This window comes from Parasteatoda tepidariorum, chromosome 7, assembly GCF_982258835.1.
Source record: "Parasteatoda tepidariorum strain Cologne lab strain chromosome 7, Ptep-v5.0, whole genome shotgun sequence".
In the NCBI taxonomy this organism is placed as follows: domain Eukaryota; kingdom Metazoa; phylum Arthropoda; class Arachnida; order Araneae; family Theridiidae; genus Parasteatoda; species Parasteatoda tepidariorum.
The window spans coordinates 60,286,131-60,302,017 of record NC_141761.1 but is presented as its reverse complement, the minus strand read 5'-3'; the positions used below and the strand labels follow the sequence as shown (position 1 = coordinate 60,302,017).

Here is a 15,887-nt window from a genome sequence, read left to right as displayed (position 1 = left end):
TGAAGTGACATTAAAAAAAGTGTTAAAAATTATCGATATTTTTTAATGAAGCATTAATATTTAAACTGAGGTGATTGATGGTAGAAATGGACAAAAACGACCATTATCATAGAAAAAAATTAGTTTTTTGGCATCGTAAGAAAAATAGTGACCTACACTGTTAAAACTCCGTCTCAAATTACTGTAAAAAGGTACCAGCACTCTGGGTTTCGGTACTTTTTACCGTAAAATATAATTTTACCGGAACATGTTACGAAACATAAAATCTAATATACAGTATTTTTTAAAGTAATAATCCCCGTAAAATTACTGAATCACTTTAATAAATAAATTTTACGGCATAAATAAAAATACGGTATCATATTTTATGGTAAAAATGGATTTTATGAATAATGTACTCTAAGTGCCGGTACTTTATACCGTAATTTGATGTAGAGGAGGTTATAAGAAATTCGTTATAAAAAATATCCATATCCGTTATAAAAAATACGATAAATCATTAATTGCTACCCATTGGTGAAATCTTGGTCATAAATTCAATTTTGACAATGCAAAAATTATTTCCTCTCCAGTCACATCAGCTCATCTTGATGTCCTGGAATCTTGTTTTATTCATATAAATACTGATTTCCTTGTTAACGACATTAGTTCCTCACCACGTCTAAATAGCACGATGAAAAGCAATTTACCCTAATATGCCTCTCTCCGTCACTGGTTTTTCTTGCTCTATTTTAAATTTTTTTTTCTCTCTCAGCTACCGCCGTTTTTCTAGGTTTTGTTTTTCATCTTTATTTTTCCACTTTCATTGGCAACTTAGCATTTTAAATTACACACAGATTGTAAATAAACACAGATTGTTAAATTTTTGCAGTGTTTGACTTGGCTCTTTCTCCTTGACATTCTCCTTAAGGACCTCAATCTAGATAGGGCTTCGGCAGTAAAAAAAAAAAAAAATGCTTCGGTCTGTAGTGAAGTGAAAATTCCCTTCATCGTACAACGGTTCTTTATTTCTCTCATAGTTGCTCATGTCACTTTTATTTCTTCCCATTCACTCAAATCACTTTCATTTCTTCCCATTCACTCAAATCACTTTCAAAAATCACTTCAAATCACTTTTGTTTCTTCTCATTCCCGCTTAGCAAATCTTGAAAATGGGCCGCGGTTTTTGAGCGCTCGAAACATGTTGACTGTTACTTCCAAATTGCTTGTTTTTGAAACGAATGAAATTTTTAATTCAATAACAACTATGCTTGTTTATTTGCACAAAAATCGCATATTTCCAAACTAACTGTTTAAAGTTTTAATTCAATTTTTTAAGAATTTTAAACTTAGAGATCACATTCAAATGCTAACGTCAAAAACTATCTACTGAACGTTTTCCTTAAAAAAAAAATCCCACAGGTTGTTAAATTCCCGCAGCTTATAACTTGGCTCTTTCTCCTTGACATTCTCCTTAATGGCCTCGATCTAGATAGGGCTTCAGAAGAAAAAAAATCGAATGCTTCTGTCTATAGTGAAGTGAAAATTCCCTTCATCGTACAACGGTTCTTTATTTCTTTCATAGTTGCTCATATACGCCAAACTCATGCTTAAAGCTTTTATGAACGTGATAAGCTAATGCGGTTTTCATAATGCCCTTAGCGTGAATTTTGATTAAAGTTTTTAATAGAAACCGCCAAGCCACCGCCAAGAGAAGAAAAAGAAAACCAAAACTCCAGAGATTTAATAAAGAATTCATGATGAATCAGGAGAGAGTTAAAATGAAGAAGCTCGATATAATGGAGATAATTTTTTTTCCTCCCGTTTTGAGAACAGAAAGTGCTATTCCCACCCCACCCCCCTTTTTCTTTATTTTTAAAGGAAAGAAAAGTACGTTTTTATGATAAGCGAAATTAAGAGAGTGGAAAATATTAAAAAATCTGCTGGTTTATGCATGAGATTTAATTTTTTTTTTCAAGTTAGTACAAAATAAAAAATTAATCATTTGCATAAAAAGTATTTTTCTTTTGCTTTATTGTCCATCAGAACTCAAAAATATTCTAGCTACTAAGTTGAAAACTTCACTTTTGTTTAGATGAAAGATGACTTTTTTTCTAAGTAATTTAAAAACATGGACCATAGTAGCTTTTGCTTACATTTAAATTTATTTTTGCTTCAGCTCTTAAAAGTTTAGAACACAGATAGGATATACAGTAAAATTTGAATTGTATTTAATTTATGTAAATATTGCCAACGAAAAAAAAAGACGATAGAATAACAGCTAATATTCCAAGTCTATTAAAAATTGTGCGCAATTAGAAAGCATAACGTGCTTTCTTTGCTTAGAAGCATTTTGATCATCGCATCTTCGTGTCATTTCCTGTACGCATAATTTTCAGTTTTAGAGATCAAAATAGTCTACCCGGAGCCGATTAAACTGTGTCGTACTTTCTCTGTTTGGAATTGTTTTTAAGTCAATTATTATGCATACTATGACCCACACTTTTAAAATTGAAATTGGGTACCATATCAAGAAAATGGTCCATTATGTGCGCTTGTGCATACGGAGCTCCTACAACGTTTCCCGAAACTCTTTTGCACAGTGATGCAAATAGAAATATTTTACAGACTGAACAAGTCGGCAAAACTTTAATGGGTGTTTAGGTGATCGAACAAATCTACACGAGCAATATTTGGTATAGAATGTATGATCAGAACACAAGCAGTGAGAAGTTAAGGCAATTTTCCACCGTAATATTTTAAGAATTAACACCAGAGGGTAAGATGCTTCTTTGTTTTAGAAAATTTGATTGCTGTACAAAGAAATTGCTCAAGAGAAAAAGATGTAATTGATGTAAAAAGAATTGCTTGAAAGGATTCTCAAAGAAATTGCTTAAAAGATCTTTCTCCAGCTGCAAGGTAGACTTCACATCTGCTGCGTAGGGACTGACGTACATTTGGGAAAACACCAGGCATTTCTCTAATATCGCTGGCAACAACGACGGTTCTGGCGACTGGGTCCATATAGTTCTCAATCGGGCACTCGTATATAAAATTTTTCCTGTGGTTCCACAGGAGAAAGTCGAAACACGAGAGGTTAAGAGATCCTGGTGGATCATCTCGACCAAACCATCGCTCTGGAAGTACTCCGCACAACCAAGTTAAAATGTGCAGACACCGGTTGTGCTGGAACCACGTCCTCGACCTGCTGCAGTTTGGAATAGGCAGCAACACCTTTCGTATGAATGCGTGATACGATTCAGACTGTGCGGCTGGAGGTACGGGTCAATCAAATAGTCATGAAGCTTAACATTTACGTCAGTATGAGTCATGAAGTCTCTGCTCAAACAGTTACGCTGTTGAATCGAATGAGAATGATTGGCATACGGGTTCGTATATCCCCACTTGCGTGGTTGTGGGCATTTAAATCGCTCGCATGGGTGATGGTACACTTATCATTAAACAGAACATTTCCACCGAAATCTGGCTGCTTTGGAATATTTCTGGAGGAATCTATGCTCGAAATTAACACGTGCCTGACAGTCTACCGGTTACAATGCTTGTACTTTTTGCGTACGATAGGGGTGCATTCCTTTCTCATGTAGCATATGCCAAGCAGTCTTTTGGGACACATGGTTACAGCTCGTACAACCGCACGCGTTGCACATCCCGGTTGAGCACCCACTCTACGTAGAATGTCATCTAGAAGTTGCGGCGTCCTAGACCCTTTTCGACATTACTTGAATTCTGTTCATTTTTGCATTGTTTTAATTTCCTTTTTATTACCATGAAATAGGGGTTGGGTTTTTGCCGTCAAAAACTGGTTTTTGACATGACAGTGGTAAAAACCGTCAAAAATCTACTGTTTTCTTTAATTTATGGCATATAGTGGACAATATATTATTTTCACATACTCTCCTTTATAAATGAATGTTGTAAATGATTGCTATTGATTTTGCAACTACATACATGTATTCTTATAGAAGTGAAGGATATACATTCATAAAGAAATATTGTAATATACTTATTGAAAATAGTGATACTTACTTTTATCACTATAGCTTGATTTGCAAGGGATTCAAAATTTTGCACTTCTTGATTGTTAGAAATAAACAAACGAACAAAAAAGCTTGGAACTATTAATAAATTCAAGAACTAAAAAGAAGAATTTAAAATTTGGCATTTCTTAAATATTAGAAATAAGCTAAACAAAACTTTCAAAACTTGTAACTACTAACAAACTCTAAGTCAAGAATCACTGCTATTTTGTCAAGCTAAAAACTTTTATTCAGTTGAAAAAGCACATTAAACAAAACTTAATTACTAACAAAATTGCATGTTCAGTAGTCAGGGTCACTGTGCCGAAGCATGCGATATCAAGTGACTAATTTTGCGCATTTTTCATTGCCCAGTCGATTTCTGAGTTTAGTATGGATGAGTCCAAAATTCGAGAAGATTCAAAATTATTTTACCAAATACTTATAAATTATTTTACCAAATACTCAAAATTATTTTACTAAAACTATGGGTTTTTGACAGAGGGGTTCTGACATGACGGTAAAAACCATGATAAAAAGCGTCATGTGTCAAAAACTTGCCAAACCAAATCAAATCTCTTTTATGATTCATCGGTAGCTGATTTAATTTTTATAGATGATTTCTGGGAAGGGTAAAAAGTTCAAACTTTTAATTAAAAGCCCTTGTTTCTATTAAAATAATTCCTTCAAGCTAATATCTCTAATTTCCAGACACTTTAGTTCGAAATAAAAAAAAATTTCCTTTTTCTTTAACATCAATGCACTGCCGTACAAGGGAATACGCTTGCGCAAAAATATGCAATCCAAGCATTTTCTCTTAAAGAGCAAAAATGCTTTACCAAAACAGCATCACAATGCCATCCTTATAAAAAATATTTGCATAGTTAGCAGGATGAGAAAGAAAATGAGATCTAAACCACTCAACCAAGTTAGTCTATCCCAGGAAAACTCTAATAATGATAAATTTTGAGCGGCGCCATGAAAGAGGCGTTATCTCAATAACCTTCGACACGGGCTGCTGACCTTCTCTCACTAGTTGAACCCGAAACTGAGAAGAGAGAGTTGACTACTTTTGCAGGAAAAACATTAATGTGTCCCTCTCATTTTACCGGTGGCCGATGATTAGAGAGAAAAACAGAACTAAGGATTATCTTGGCGACAAAAGTTACTAATGGGTTGCCATTTGGGGATTTTATCTCTATTAGTCAGAACTATTTTTTAAATATGAATATTCATTTCCTTATATATTAAATTTTTTTATCTTTATTTACATATATATGCCTATTAAGATCTTTTTAAAAATACGAAAATTCTTTCTTCTTGACAGATCAAATTTAAGTAAATTTTAAGATTTCACTTATTTGACATTTTATTGTTATTGAAAAAATGAAGACCGCTTACAGTTCAATTTCCAAGCAGCACTTTTTATCAATTTCAAGAAGAAAATTGTTAATCATTATTAATATTATTTTGCATTCAGAAGTTTTTTAGTGAATGCAAATTGACTTTGAAAATTTAACTTTGAGTTTCTCATAGTTTAAGATTTTAGAAATTTTTTGAAATAATTTTCCAGTTCATATCGATTTCCCGACTCTTGAAAAATCCAGAAAAGAAGATATTGAAAAGAACTTATTGTATTCTATTTATTTGCTGTAATTTTTGTAAAAAAAATTTTTTGAGTGCTCTTCACACTATTGTATTAATATATTTTGCTTTGGCTGTATGGATACAATAACAGAAAGCACTCTTTTTTGCGGATATAATCGCGTGGGCTGATGAAAAGATTATATCTTTTTTTTCCCGGTTTTTCTAAAAAGATTTAATCTTTTTTTTTTAATCAGTTGTTTGTTATTTTATTTAATTATTATTTTCCTCCCCGTTTTCATATGTCTATAATTTTCACTTGTATTATCTTCACTTTGAACTTATCTAATGAGTTCTGCTTACTTGCAGCTTATGCACAGCAAATTAAACTTATTGTTTTTCTTAACTTTTTTCGTGTTTTATTGTATTTATTTATTTTGTGATATATATATATATATATATATATATATATATATATATATATATATATATATATATATATATATATATATATATATATATATATATATATATATATAGTTAAAAGTATGGAAAATAATAAAGATTATTAAAATAAAATATTTTTTAGAAACTATTTAGAAAAAACTCAAAAAACTAAAAAATATATATATATTAAACAGTTGGAAAACAAAAAATTGAAAATATGTAATCTCTTCATCGGCTGACACGATCATATCCGCAAAAAGGAGTGCTTTCTAATATTGTATCAATATATCCGAAGCAAAATATAACAATATAATAGTGTGAGGAGCACTCAAAAAATATGAAACGAAATATTACACATTAAGTAAAAAAAAAAAATACAGCAGGCAAAAAACAGAAAATAAAATGTAAAGGAAAAACAGAACAAAACACAAAACGAAATCTTTAAAGCGAGTAGCGAATTCGCATGAACTTACATGTACCGCATTCTTTCGAGTTTTAATGTTTTAAACATTAAAAACATTAATTGCAACATTTGTTTGAAAATTTAAAAAGAGAGAGAGAGTTCTATTTTCCATATCTTTAACTTGATATATATATATATATATATATATATATATATATATATATATATATATATATATATATATATATATATATATATATATGTATACACAATTTATCTAAAAAGCAAATCGACAAACTCTTCCAAAATTTGATAAATAACTATAAGTATCTAACTTATATATGTAAATTCTACATAAAATCATTGAGTTAATTGTATGTTATAATTATTAATAGTTTTGTAAAAAAAAATGCGTTAACTAAATTTATATTTTTACCATGTGCAAATCCGAGGTTAAAAATCTTTTAATATTTAATGAAGGATTCTTTTTTCAATACAAATTCTTTTTTCAATAAATGTTAATAATTTCTTTAAAGAATGATTAAAATTAAAATCTAAAAATTGATATTCGAACTTAGTAATTATAAACTTTGAATTATCCAGTATAATATTATTACCTTGCGTACATCCAGTTCGGGCAAATCCAATCTAACTAACAAATTATATTAATATAATATATAATTATATAATAACTAACAAAACTTATACTTCAGCAATGAGGCGCCATAAAATACCCCCCACTATCCTTTACTTGCGCTTATATTTTCATAATTTGTAATTTGGCAAATTTGTTGCGAAAACAATTTGATCATTTTTGACTGATGCCAGTAAGTGGAAGTTTATTTAAATTTGCCACTCACTTTATATGTTACATTTTGTGTTTTATTCTGCATTTTTCCTTAATTTTTCTTTTCTATTTTTTGTTTAATACGTTTTATTTTGTGTTTTTTGCTTGGTATGTTCTTTTTTAGTTTTAATTTGTTTAGTGCTTCTCACACTATTGTATTCATATATTTTGATTTAGCAATAATATTACAATATTAGAAAGCATTCTTATTTGGTAGATATAATCGCGTGAGCTAATGACGCGATTATATCGTTTTCTTATTTTGTTTTTCTGTTTTTTTTTAAATATTTTTAAATATTTCTTTTCTAAATATTTAAAAAAAAAACATTTTAATGATATTTTCATCTTCTCTTTAAAAATATTTATATTTCCCCCTGTTTTCTTGTATTTTTAACTTTTATATTTTTTTTATACATTCCTTATTTTCTTCGTTAATCTTCTCTCTTTTTTCCTTCTTTTTGGTCACTTGTGTTATAATTTAAGTTTCGTGTCTCACATACTTTACATATCAAGAAACCGTAATTGTATGGACTGTTGTAATTTCTCCAAAATATTAAATTTTGTAAAATATTTTTCAATTACTATTTTTCTCACTATAAACTTTAGAAAATTCAAATGAAGAAAATAGGATTATTTCTTCAAATTGGAGTCGAAATTTCTCAAGTTACAATGAGCTTATTTCATTTTATTTCCTGGGAAATAGTCAGGTTAGTTCAAGTTATAACATTTTTAATTTTTTATCCATAAAAATAATCCAAAATGAATTATGGACAAATTGAATTATTCTATGACGAATTAATAGAGTACTCCAAATCTTTATACGCTTCCAAATCTTCGAATAATCCAAATATTACTATTATATACCCTTCTTCGGTGAAAATGTTAGAGGGTAGGAAAAGACGGAGAGAAAAAAAAATTTAGAAAGCGAAAATGGTGAATTTTACATTTTAAACTTAGATTTTTTTATATAGAAAATGTGTTATTGTTATTCAAGGATTTTTAAATTAAGGTAATTGGGTAATTAAAGCTATTTTCTTGGGTAAATTTCAGAAGATAATTTCAAAATGGATTGTTAACTTTCATACCAACAGTTCTACTGAAGGTTTGGATCACACATTTAAAATCTGAGTGCCTTTTGAAAGTAAGGTTATAAACTTTTACTTACATTTAGGATAATATCATTATAAATTTATACTTTTCATAGACGCGAGCTCTAAATTTTAAGTTAAACACTATAAGACATTAAAGTTATCTGAAATAGCACTTTTATGGTTTGTTTACTTTATGGATTGTATCCAAATCTATTTTTTTCAGTGCCTGTACATTTATTACCCTATTTTTAAGCTTTTAACAATAAATGCAATTCTTAAGCTTATCTGACCTGACGTAGTGAATAAAAAACACTACATAGTTAAAGAACGGGCAATAAACAGAGAGTTAATTTGAGCTATGAAGCTATCAATTATAACTTATATTATTTTTTAAATACATAGCATTAAGAAAAAGTATCTACAGTTTAATTAGCAAGTTTGTGACAATGCCTAAATCTATAAAAAAAAATCTTTTTTCAAACTTTCCTTATCCTCTTACTAATAAAAGAAGATAAGTAAAAAATACTAGGTGAGTATATGGTGGATAAGCTGAATAATACTGAGAAATTAAAATAATACTACAAAATTTATAAACACTTAATTCAAAAATTTTACTCAGACTTTAAAATTAATTACAGGTACTCAGATACAGCTAATGGCATGTTTGATATTCAATAACAATAAAAGTGCGCATGTTAAAAAATATCCCAACTTGTCTTCCTGAATCTCCCCAGCCGTTCAAAAGTTTTAAACTTTTTCTTTTAATTACTTATTTATTTATTTTTTCCTTTATATGACTCAATAATTGTCACTACCCGATTACTTCATCGTTCTAAGATATTAAGGATAGTGAAGAGAGAGCATTTTGTATTATCTACACATTTGTGTAACACCAGTGACAAAAAATGAAAGTTACTTTTTTTTTATAAGTTATAAAAGCAACTATGATAACATGGTTTACATAAAAGAGGTTTTAAATTAATATTTTTCTTTATTTCACTACGATATCTTAAGAACTTTTGTTTTGGTACATAAGCTTTTTTTTCTCATTAAGATTAGCAATCATTTCCAACTTTTTCGTAATCGATGAACAAATTATTACTTTTAATTTAAACTTTCAAATGATTCTTATTTTAATATTAAATAAGAATAATTTTTCAAATGATTCTTTTTTTTTATATTATATTGTACCTATATTTTCAATATCATTTCAAAAATAAGAGTATGCTTTACTATGACACTATGCTAAAGATTTATATTAATACTTTTTAATTAAACAAAAATTAAACGGCATAAAATAAGAACAATAATTTGATGTACTGAAGAAAATAAGATCTTTTTATGGCGAGAAATTTGGCATTGTTTATCACGCTGTTGGCAACCCCATTTTCCAATCCGCATCGCCGCGTGTTTCAATTTCTATTTAACATTTAGCTTGACTCGTTTCCATGGCAAACGTTTCGTGAGAGATTATTGGTCAGTCAGGAATTTCACTAGTTGTCTGAATTCAAAACACAGCGCGTGCTCGGCTTCCAGACGATTTGTAAATTTATTTATTTTCCTAAAAACTGCTGTAACTATCAAAAACATGGACTTCAACTGCAATTCATTATCGTCTGCTTTGTGGTCACGGGAAAAAATAGATATTTTAGAAATTGTTGTTCTTGGGATTTCATGACATCAGTTGTTATTTTGATTTATATTTCTCCTCTTGACTTTAAAACTTAAAAATAATGTCCAATTCCGGTAAGTACTGACTTTTAAATTTTGAAGATTTAATCTATAAAATTCAATGATTATGTTTTATTAACATGTCTTTACAGAATGTTTATTGTTTATAAATTTGATTTCGTTAGAAATGAGATATATGTATATTAGGAAAAAATCTTGCTAACAATTGATTTATTTTATAATTTCATTAGAAAATTCGCGTTTTAACTGAGTTTACCTGAATACATCAATTCGGGAATTTGTTATATCTATATATGTGTGTAAATTTATGTCATTAAATATCTGTACCAAATTTTTCAAATGTTATTAGGCTAATTGGTGACAATTTTTTTACTAAATAAAAAGATGCTTGGGTCAACATATTTGAAACGTGACCAAATTTCGTTCATTACGGCTTTCATATAATTTATAGATTAGCTAACAATAAAGATTTTATGAATTTTAAAAACAATTTTATAATATTGAAGCGTTGTTAAATATGATAGTTGTAAGATTCGTCAAAATCATGTAGAATTTATTATGTTCAATAATTTTTTTTAATTTTAACTCGAACGATGCACGATCATTCAGTCAAGATGCGATGTTTTAAAACTATTTCGTACATGAATTGTACAATTATTTTTATATTACATCGGTTTATTTCTTAATTGAATTGGCTGGTTTCCTAATCTATCATAATAATTAAAATGATATTGTTACATAATTGAGAAAATTATAAACTCTAGAAATATGTGAATAAGCCAATTTTCGTCGCAATCGTAATAAAATGGAAAATAAATTTTTAACTTAATATTAGTTTTTTTAAAATAATTCATATGAAGGTATTGGGGCAATATAGCAATAAGTAAAATGTTTTCCAAAATTGACATTTTACAACTGTTGTTTTGTATTGTTTCCATGTTGGTCCTTTATGAGTTTCCAGATTTTTTATTAGATAATAGCACACTAAACAGACACTTCTTATTGTCTGCATGAAGATTTTCCATTTTTCCTTTTTTTTCCAATTCAGTCATAAACAGCTTGAAAATGTGGCTTGTCAGGAAAGTGCATTAAAACCTTTCATATATTGAGTAAAAAAAATTATATTCAGAGAAGGAATCGACTGTTAAGGAGAAAATATCAGCCTGTTTCATGGCTGGGTGGCATTTCAATTGATGAAATATATTCTATTGAAATTTTTCCTCAATATATATGAGTTTTGAAGAGTTTTATGTAAAAAAAAAAAAAAAAAGTAGCCTGTATTGGAATGTGATTTTTCCCGTTTCTAAAAACAAATTGGCTCTACAAACGTTACAATCCTTTAACCGGCATTTTTTACAATGATTTAAAGTGGTAACAAAATTTATAGTTTAACATTTCAATTAGAATAATTATAATTACCATGGACTTTGAATTAAATCTAAGATTTAGACAATAGAACTGATAAACATTTTGTACTGTTTTCAAGAATCTTAAAATTGTCTTTAAAATGTCATGCAAAATTCGCAACAATTGCAGGTATTGTAACATATAGCAAAATTGCAATGTTTTCTGTAAATAATTTGATTTCCCCTTTTACGAAGGTCATTAATTTAGAATAATTTGTATTCATTTTATATGGTATAGAACTTATATATGAAAACCATCCTATAAGATATTCTTCGCAGTTTTTGTGTTATAATAATGTAATAATTAAAATTAATGATAACCAGAATTCAGTTTGAAATTTCATGCTTGAAACAAGTCAAATTAGCGCATTTCTGCAACTGCCATTGTATTATTTAATCAAATAGTAAGCGCGATGATCTTCTATGATGAAAAGTGTGCCTCACGCTATTTCTTACTTTGTTTTTTTTTTCTTTTGGGTTGAGGGGCGGATTAATTGTAAGCATATTTTCTGAAAAGTAGCGAAGATTACGAAGAGCAAGGATTGCAATTGTCAACAAGTAATAAAATTTAGAAGCAAAATTTACATTAATTTCAAATAGAACTGATTGGTAAACTAAGGACATTTTTTAACAGAAAATTAATTATCTGTATTAAAAAAAATTGCAAGGGATGTCGACTGAAAATTACACATTTGTATAACAAAGAATATACAAGGAGTATAACGAAATTCAAAGAAAATTAGCATTCCATAATTAGAGAATTATTAACTGTTAAACTTATAGGAAAGAGTATTACCATTCGGACCGTTCTACAAGTCGCAGGTAAACAAGTTCAGGGTTGATACTTGGTATGCTGAAAGGGCCATATTTGTTTATGAACTTATACCAATTATCTTTGAAATTCTAATTAGATCAAAAGTTATTGTAATTTTAAGTGCTTTTTTGGCGAATTTGTTATCACTTTTTTGTTGTTTTTGCTTTACGTTACATAGTGCTTTGCTACACAAAATCTATAAGACTTAGAAACTTGAAATTACTAAGTTATGCATAAAAAGGTACGGAGGTACGACGAAATAAAAAAAAATTAAGACTCAAGAAATTATTTCGAGAATTATTAACTGTTAAACTTGTAAGGAAAAATATCATGTTGGGTAGATCTGTAGCCATCTGAAATGCATCTACAGCTATTTTTATTTGTGAACTTACGCAAAATTCGTTCCGAAATTCAAAATTGTTGCAAGTTTTAGTAGTTTTTTGTGATTTCTCTCAGCTTTTTGCCTTAAATATTGACTTTTTCTCCCTTATAAAATTTAATTTTCTTTCACGAGATCCTTAGCTCCTTATTTTATAAGCTTACGTTCGAGTAGATGTCGATCAAAGTAGCAAAATAAAGGGAGAGGTAGAGAGATTACTTGTTGACAGTTTCTTAAAAATTCATAGCGAATTTGTTTTTAAAAAAATACAAAATAAAAACTTAATAAAGAGCAATGAAAACCATTCCCTATTTGAATTGTTTTTAGTCTTGTCAACGAGTCTCTCATTTCTTCTTATTGAGTCACACAATCTTTATTCCTCAGGTCTATTTTTTTTCCAAGTGCAAATGATTATTTTTCAAATTCGTACATTTTGTAATCGGTCAATTTCTTTATGATTTACATATAAACAAAATGTTCTCACATAAAGTTACAATTATTGTATATTTTAAAAATAAAATATTCTGTGTTTTTGCGGAAAATATTGATGCTTAAGGGGAAAAACAATGATAAATGAGAAGAATTACTGGGATTGGCGAACGAAGTGAGCAGGGGGTGGAGCCTCATAGTTTCTATAATAATCAAGAAAACAATCAGTAACTTATGACATATTTATTATGAATTTAGCGGTGGGAGCAACAGTTATAATATTCTTTTTTAATTGTTGAGACCATTTTCTTGAAAATATAATTTTACTCAGCTTATATTTATTTTAGTTTGAACTAAATAATATTTTGGACTTTTTGGATGTGAACACAAGTTGTTCGTATCAATGTATCAGTTGGGAACCGTTCATAAATGATTACACAATTTTTTTTGTGCTCTCAACCCCCTACTTAGTCACAAAATGTGTCATTTTACTTTCTCTCGATTTCCTTCGTCACAAGTCATGCAACTTTACAGGAACATGTATTGGAAGTTCACGAACTAAGTTGTTTAGATTTCAAATTTTATTTTTAGCGTTAACTAAGCTTTAAAGTCCTTTGTGAGAATGACAATAATAATTTAATATGTTTATATTTGTACTTATTTTGATAAATTCAAACATTTACAACATAAAAAAGTAATTTGCTGCTTTTAGATGTTTTCATTTTAAATGTTGTCTTATTACTCCCCTCTCTCCCTTTGTTATTAACTGTCACATTTTCATGAATCCTCTCCCTCCCTCCAAGCGTGACACCAATTGCGAACGATCCCATAGTTCTTACTTTTGGTAAAATTTATTGTTAGGCTTATCAAATGGAAAAACGTTAAAAAAAATTTAATAGTTTTTGTTTTTATCAGTTTAAGAAATCGATACCTTTTTTTCAGGAAGATTTTTCCAGGACATACAAGAAATATTATATCACTGCGATATTATAATTCTTGAATATAATCCATTACTGTTATATTTTAATGAAATTGTAAAAAAAATCGAGAAGTGAAAAATATACTGTTATCATGATAAATACTTGTTTTTACTTCTAAAACATCTGAATTTTTAATGCAAGGGGCATTTAGTATATTGAAATGAATTTATAATTCTTTAGTAGTAAATAAATTTATTAAACTGACGCCAAAGTCGTTCATCTTGCATACTTAGCGCTACAAGATGATTTGATGCAAATGTTTTTGGTCTAATTAGGTAGTGTTCAGATTCACGCCTATTTGTGGCTCATTACTTATTAATTTCTCATTAAATATTCTGTTTGTAGCAGAAAGGGAAACTTATTATTCCGACCTAGTTATTAATGCTTTTTATCTTTATAGGTACTTTAATTTCTCGCTTTAGTTGCGATGTCGTTTTAAAAGGATAAATTATGCTTTGAGAATGGAATTAAAGTTAGATCATTCTACCAACTTAAAACGCTATTTGATAAATTAAATCTAAGTCAAGAAACATGTAGCCGGTTGGTTTTTAACAGTTATTTTACTAAATTCTAGATAAGTTTGTATATTTTTATAAGCTAGTTTCTCTTTCAAGTGTATCACATTTTCAACGGAACAAATATCAAATCAAATAAGACAAGAAAAATTCATTTCTTTTAAAAAACAAATATTGGTTTCCAAGGTTTTGTGATAGAATGTTTTTAAATTAATTTCGTTCTTTTTAAAACTGTAAAATGATTACAGTACAGCGCTATGCATTCTCGAAATTAATTAGTCATTTCTATAAATTTGATAGTGGACTGATTGTTAAGACACGGTTCCCAGCAGATCACCGAAGTCAACCATCACTGACTGCAGTCAGTGTGCGGGTGGGTGACCACTTGGATCAGTCTGCGTAGGGACCGAGGGTGTGCGGTATTGGTCCTCGTTAAACTGTGCTACCATAAAATGCTCGACTTCACGTGCAGGTGGTTGGGCTACAGAAGTGGGGGTGCCATCCCCTTTACAGAGGATCAAAATTGTGATGGCATGTCTTCGGATCACCCTCAGGGATGTTTCCCAGACAGTCGCAAATAGCCTATTGTGCAGCTCTAGTGCGACATAAATGAACTATAAATTTGAAAGATTTAGTGTTTATGTAGGAAATAAAGCTAACATCTTTAACCCTCTTCAGCACCGGCAGAATCTCTTCCTCAGGCCCGCTCTCACCGATTTAATACGTAACGTATACCTACTAATTCGAGCATGTTCAGGTACTAATTAATACATATGAGTAATCAGGGCGTATACATAATGAGTAGGCATACGTACTAATTCGAGTTGTAGTACAAGAGTACAGTATTGTATCCGTGTGATCTTGGGTCGTTTCATAGCTGATATCGTAAGTTGTGACGGAAAAAACGCGATCACGCACACGTGATCACATTCCTGAAGAGGTTAAAACAGGTTTTAAATAGTTAAAAACTAATTTTGTCCATTTTTCAATAATTACATAAGATAAAGCATTTTATGCGGTAAAACTATAGTTTTCTTTATTAAAAAGAAGACGTTGTAAAAGAACTTTAGTTTCTTATTCATTTTTAGATGACGATTTTTTATTTTTTAATTACCCATACAGTATTTTCTAAAAAAATTATATATCCTGTGCGCATAGTGAACAAATGAAGAGTTATGAAATATTTTAAAACTAGTTGTTTAAAGATGACCTTCCCTTCGATAATTGAAGAAGAGGATAACAATCTGTTACTGCAATCGTCCTGTTGGAACAATCAAATAAACG

At 29.3% G+C, this 15,887-nt stretch overlaps 1 protein-coding gene across 3 annotated transcripts in view; it reads left to right on the top strand.

Moving 5' to 3' along the window:
* Positions 1-15,887, top strand: part of LOC107448788 (uncharacterized) — a 153,670-nt gene that overhangs the window by 107,705 nt on the left and 30,078 nt on the right. Inside the window, exon 1 of one of the 3 annotated variants that reach the window (XM_016064121.4) lies at positions 9,796-10,134. The exons of the other annotated variants lie outside the window; for them this stretch is intronic. Coding sequence (XP_015919607.2) covers positions 10,122-10,134 — 13 coding nt within the window. The 5' untranslated portion in view covers positions 9,796-10,121. Of the gene's footprint in view, positions 1-9,795; positions 10,135-15,887 lie in introns of those variants that run through there. 3 annotated transcript variants of the gene reach the window in all.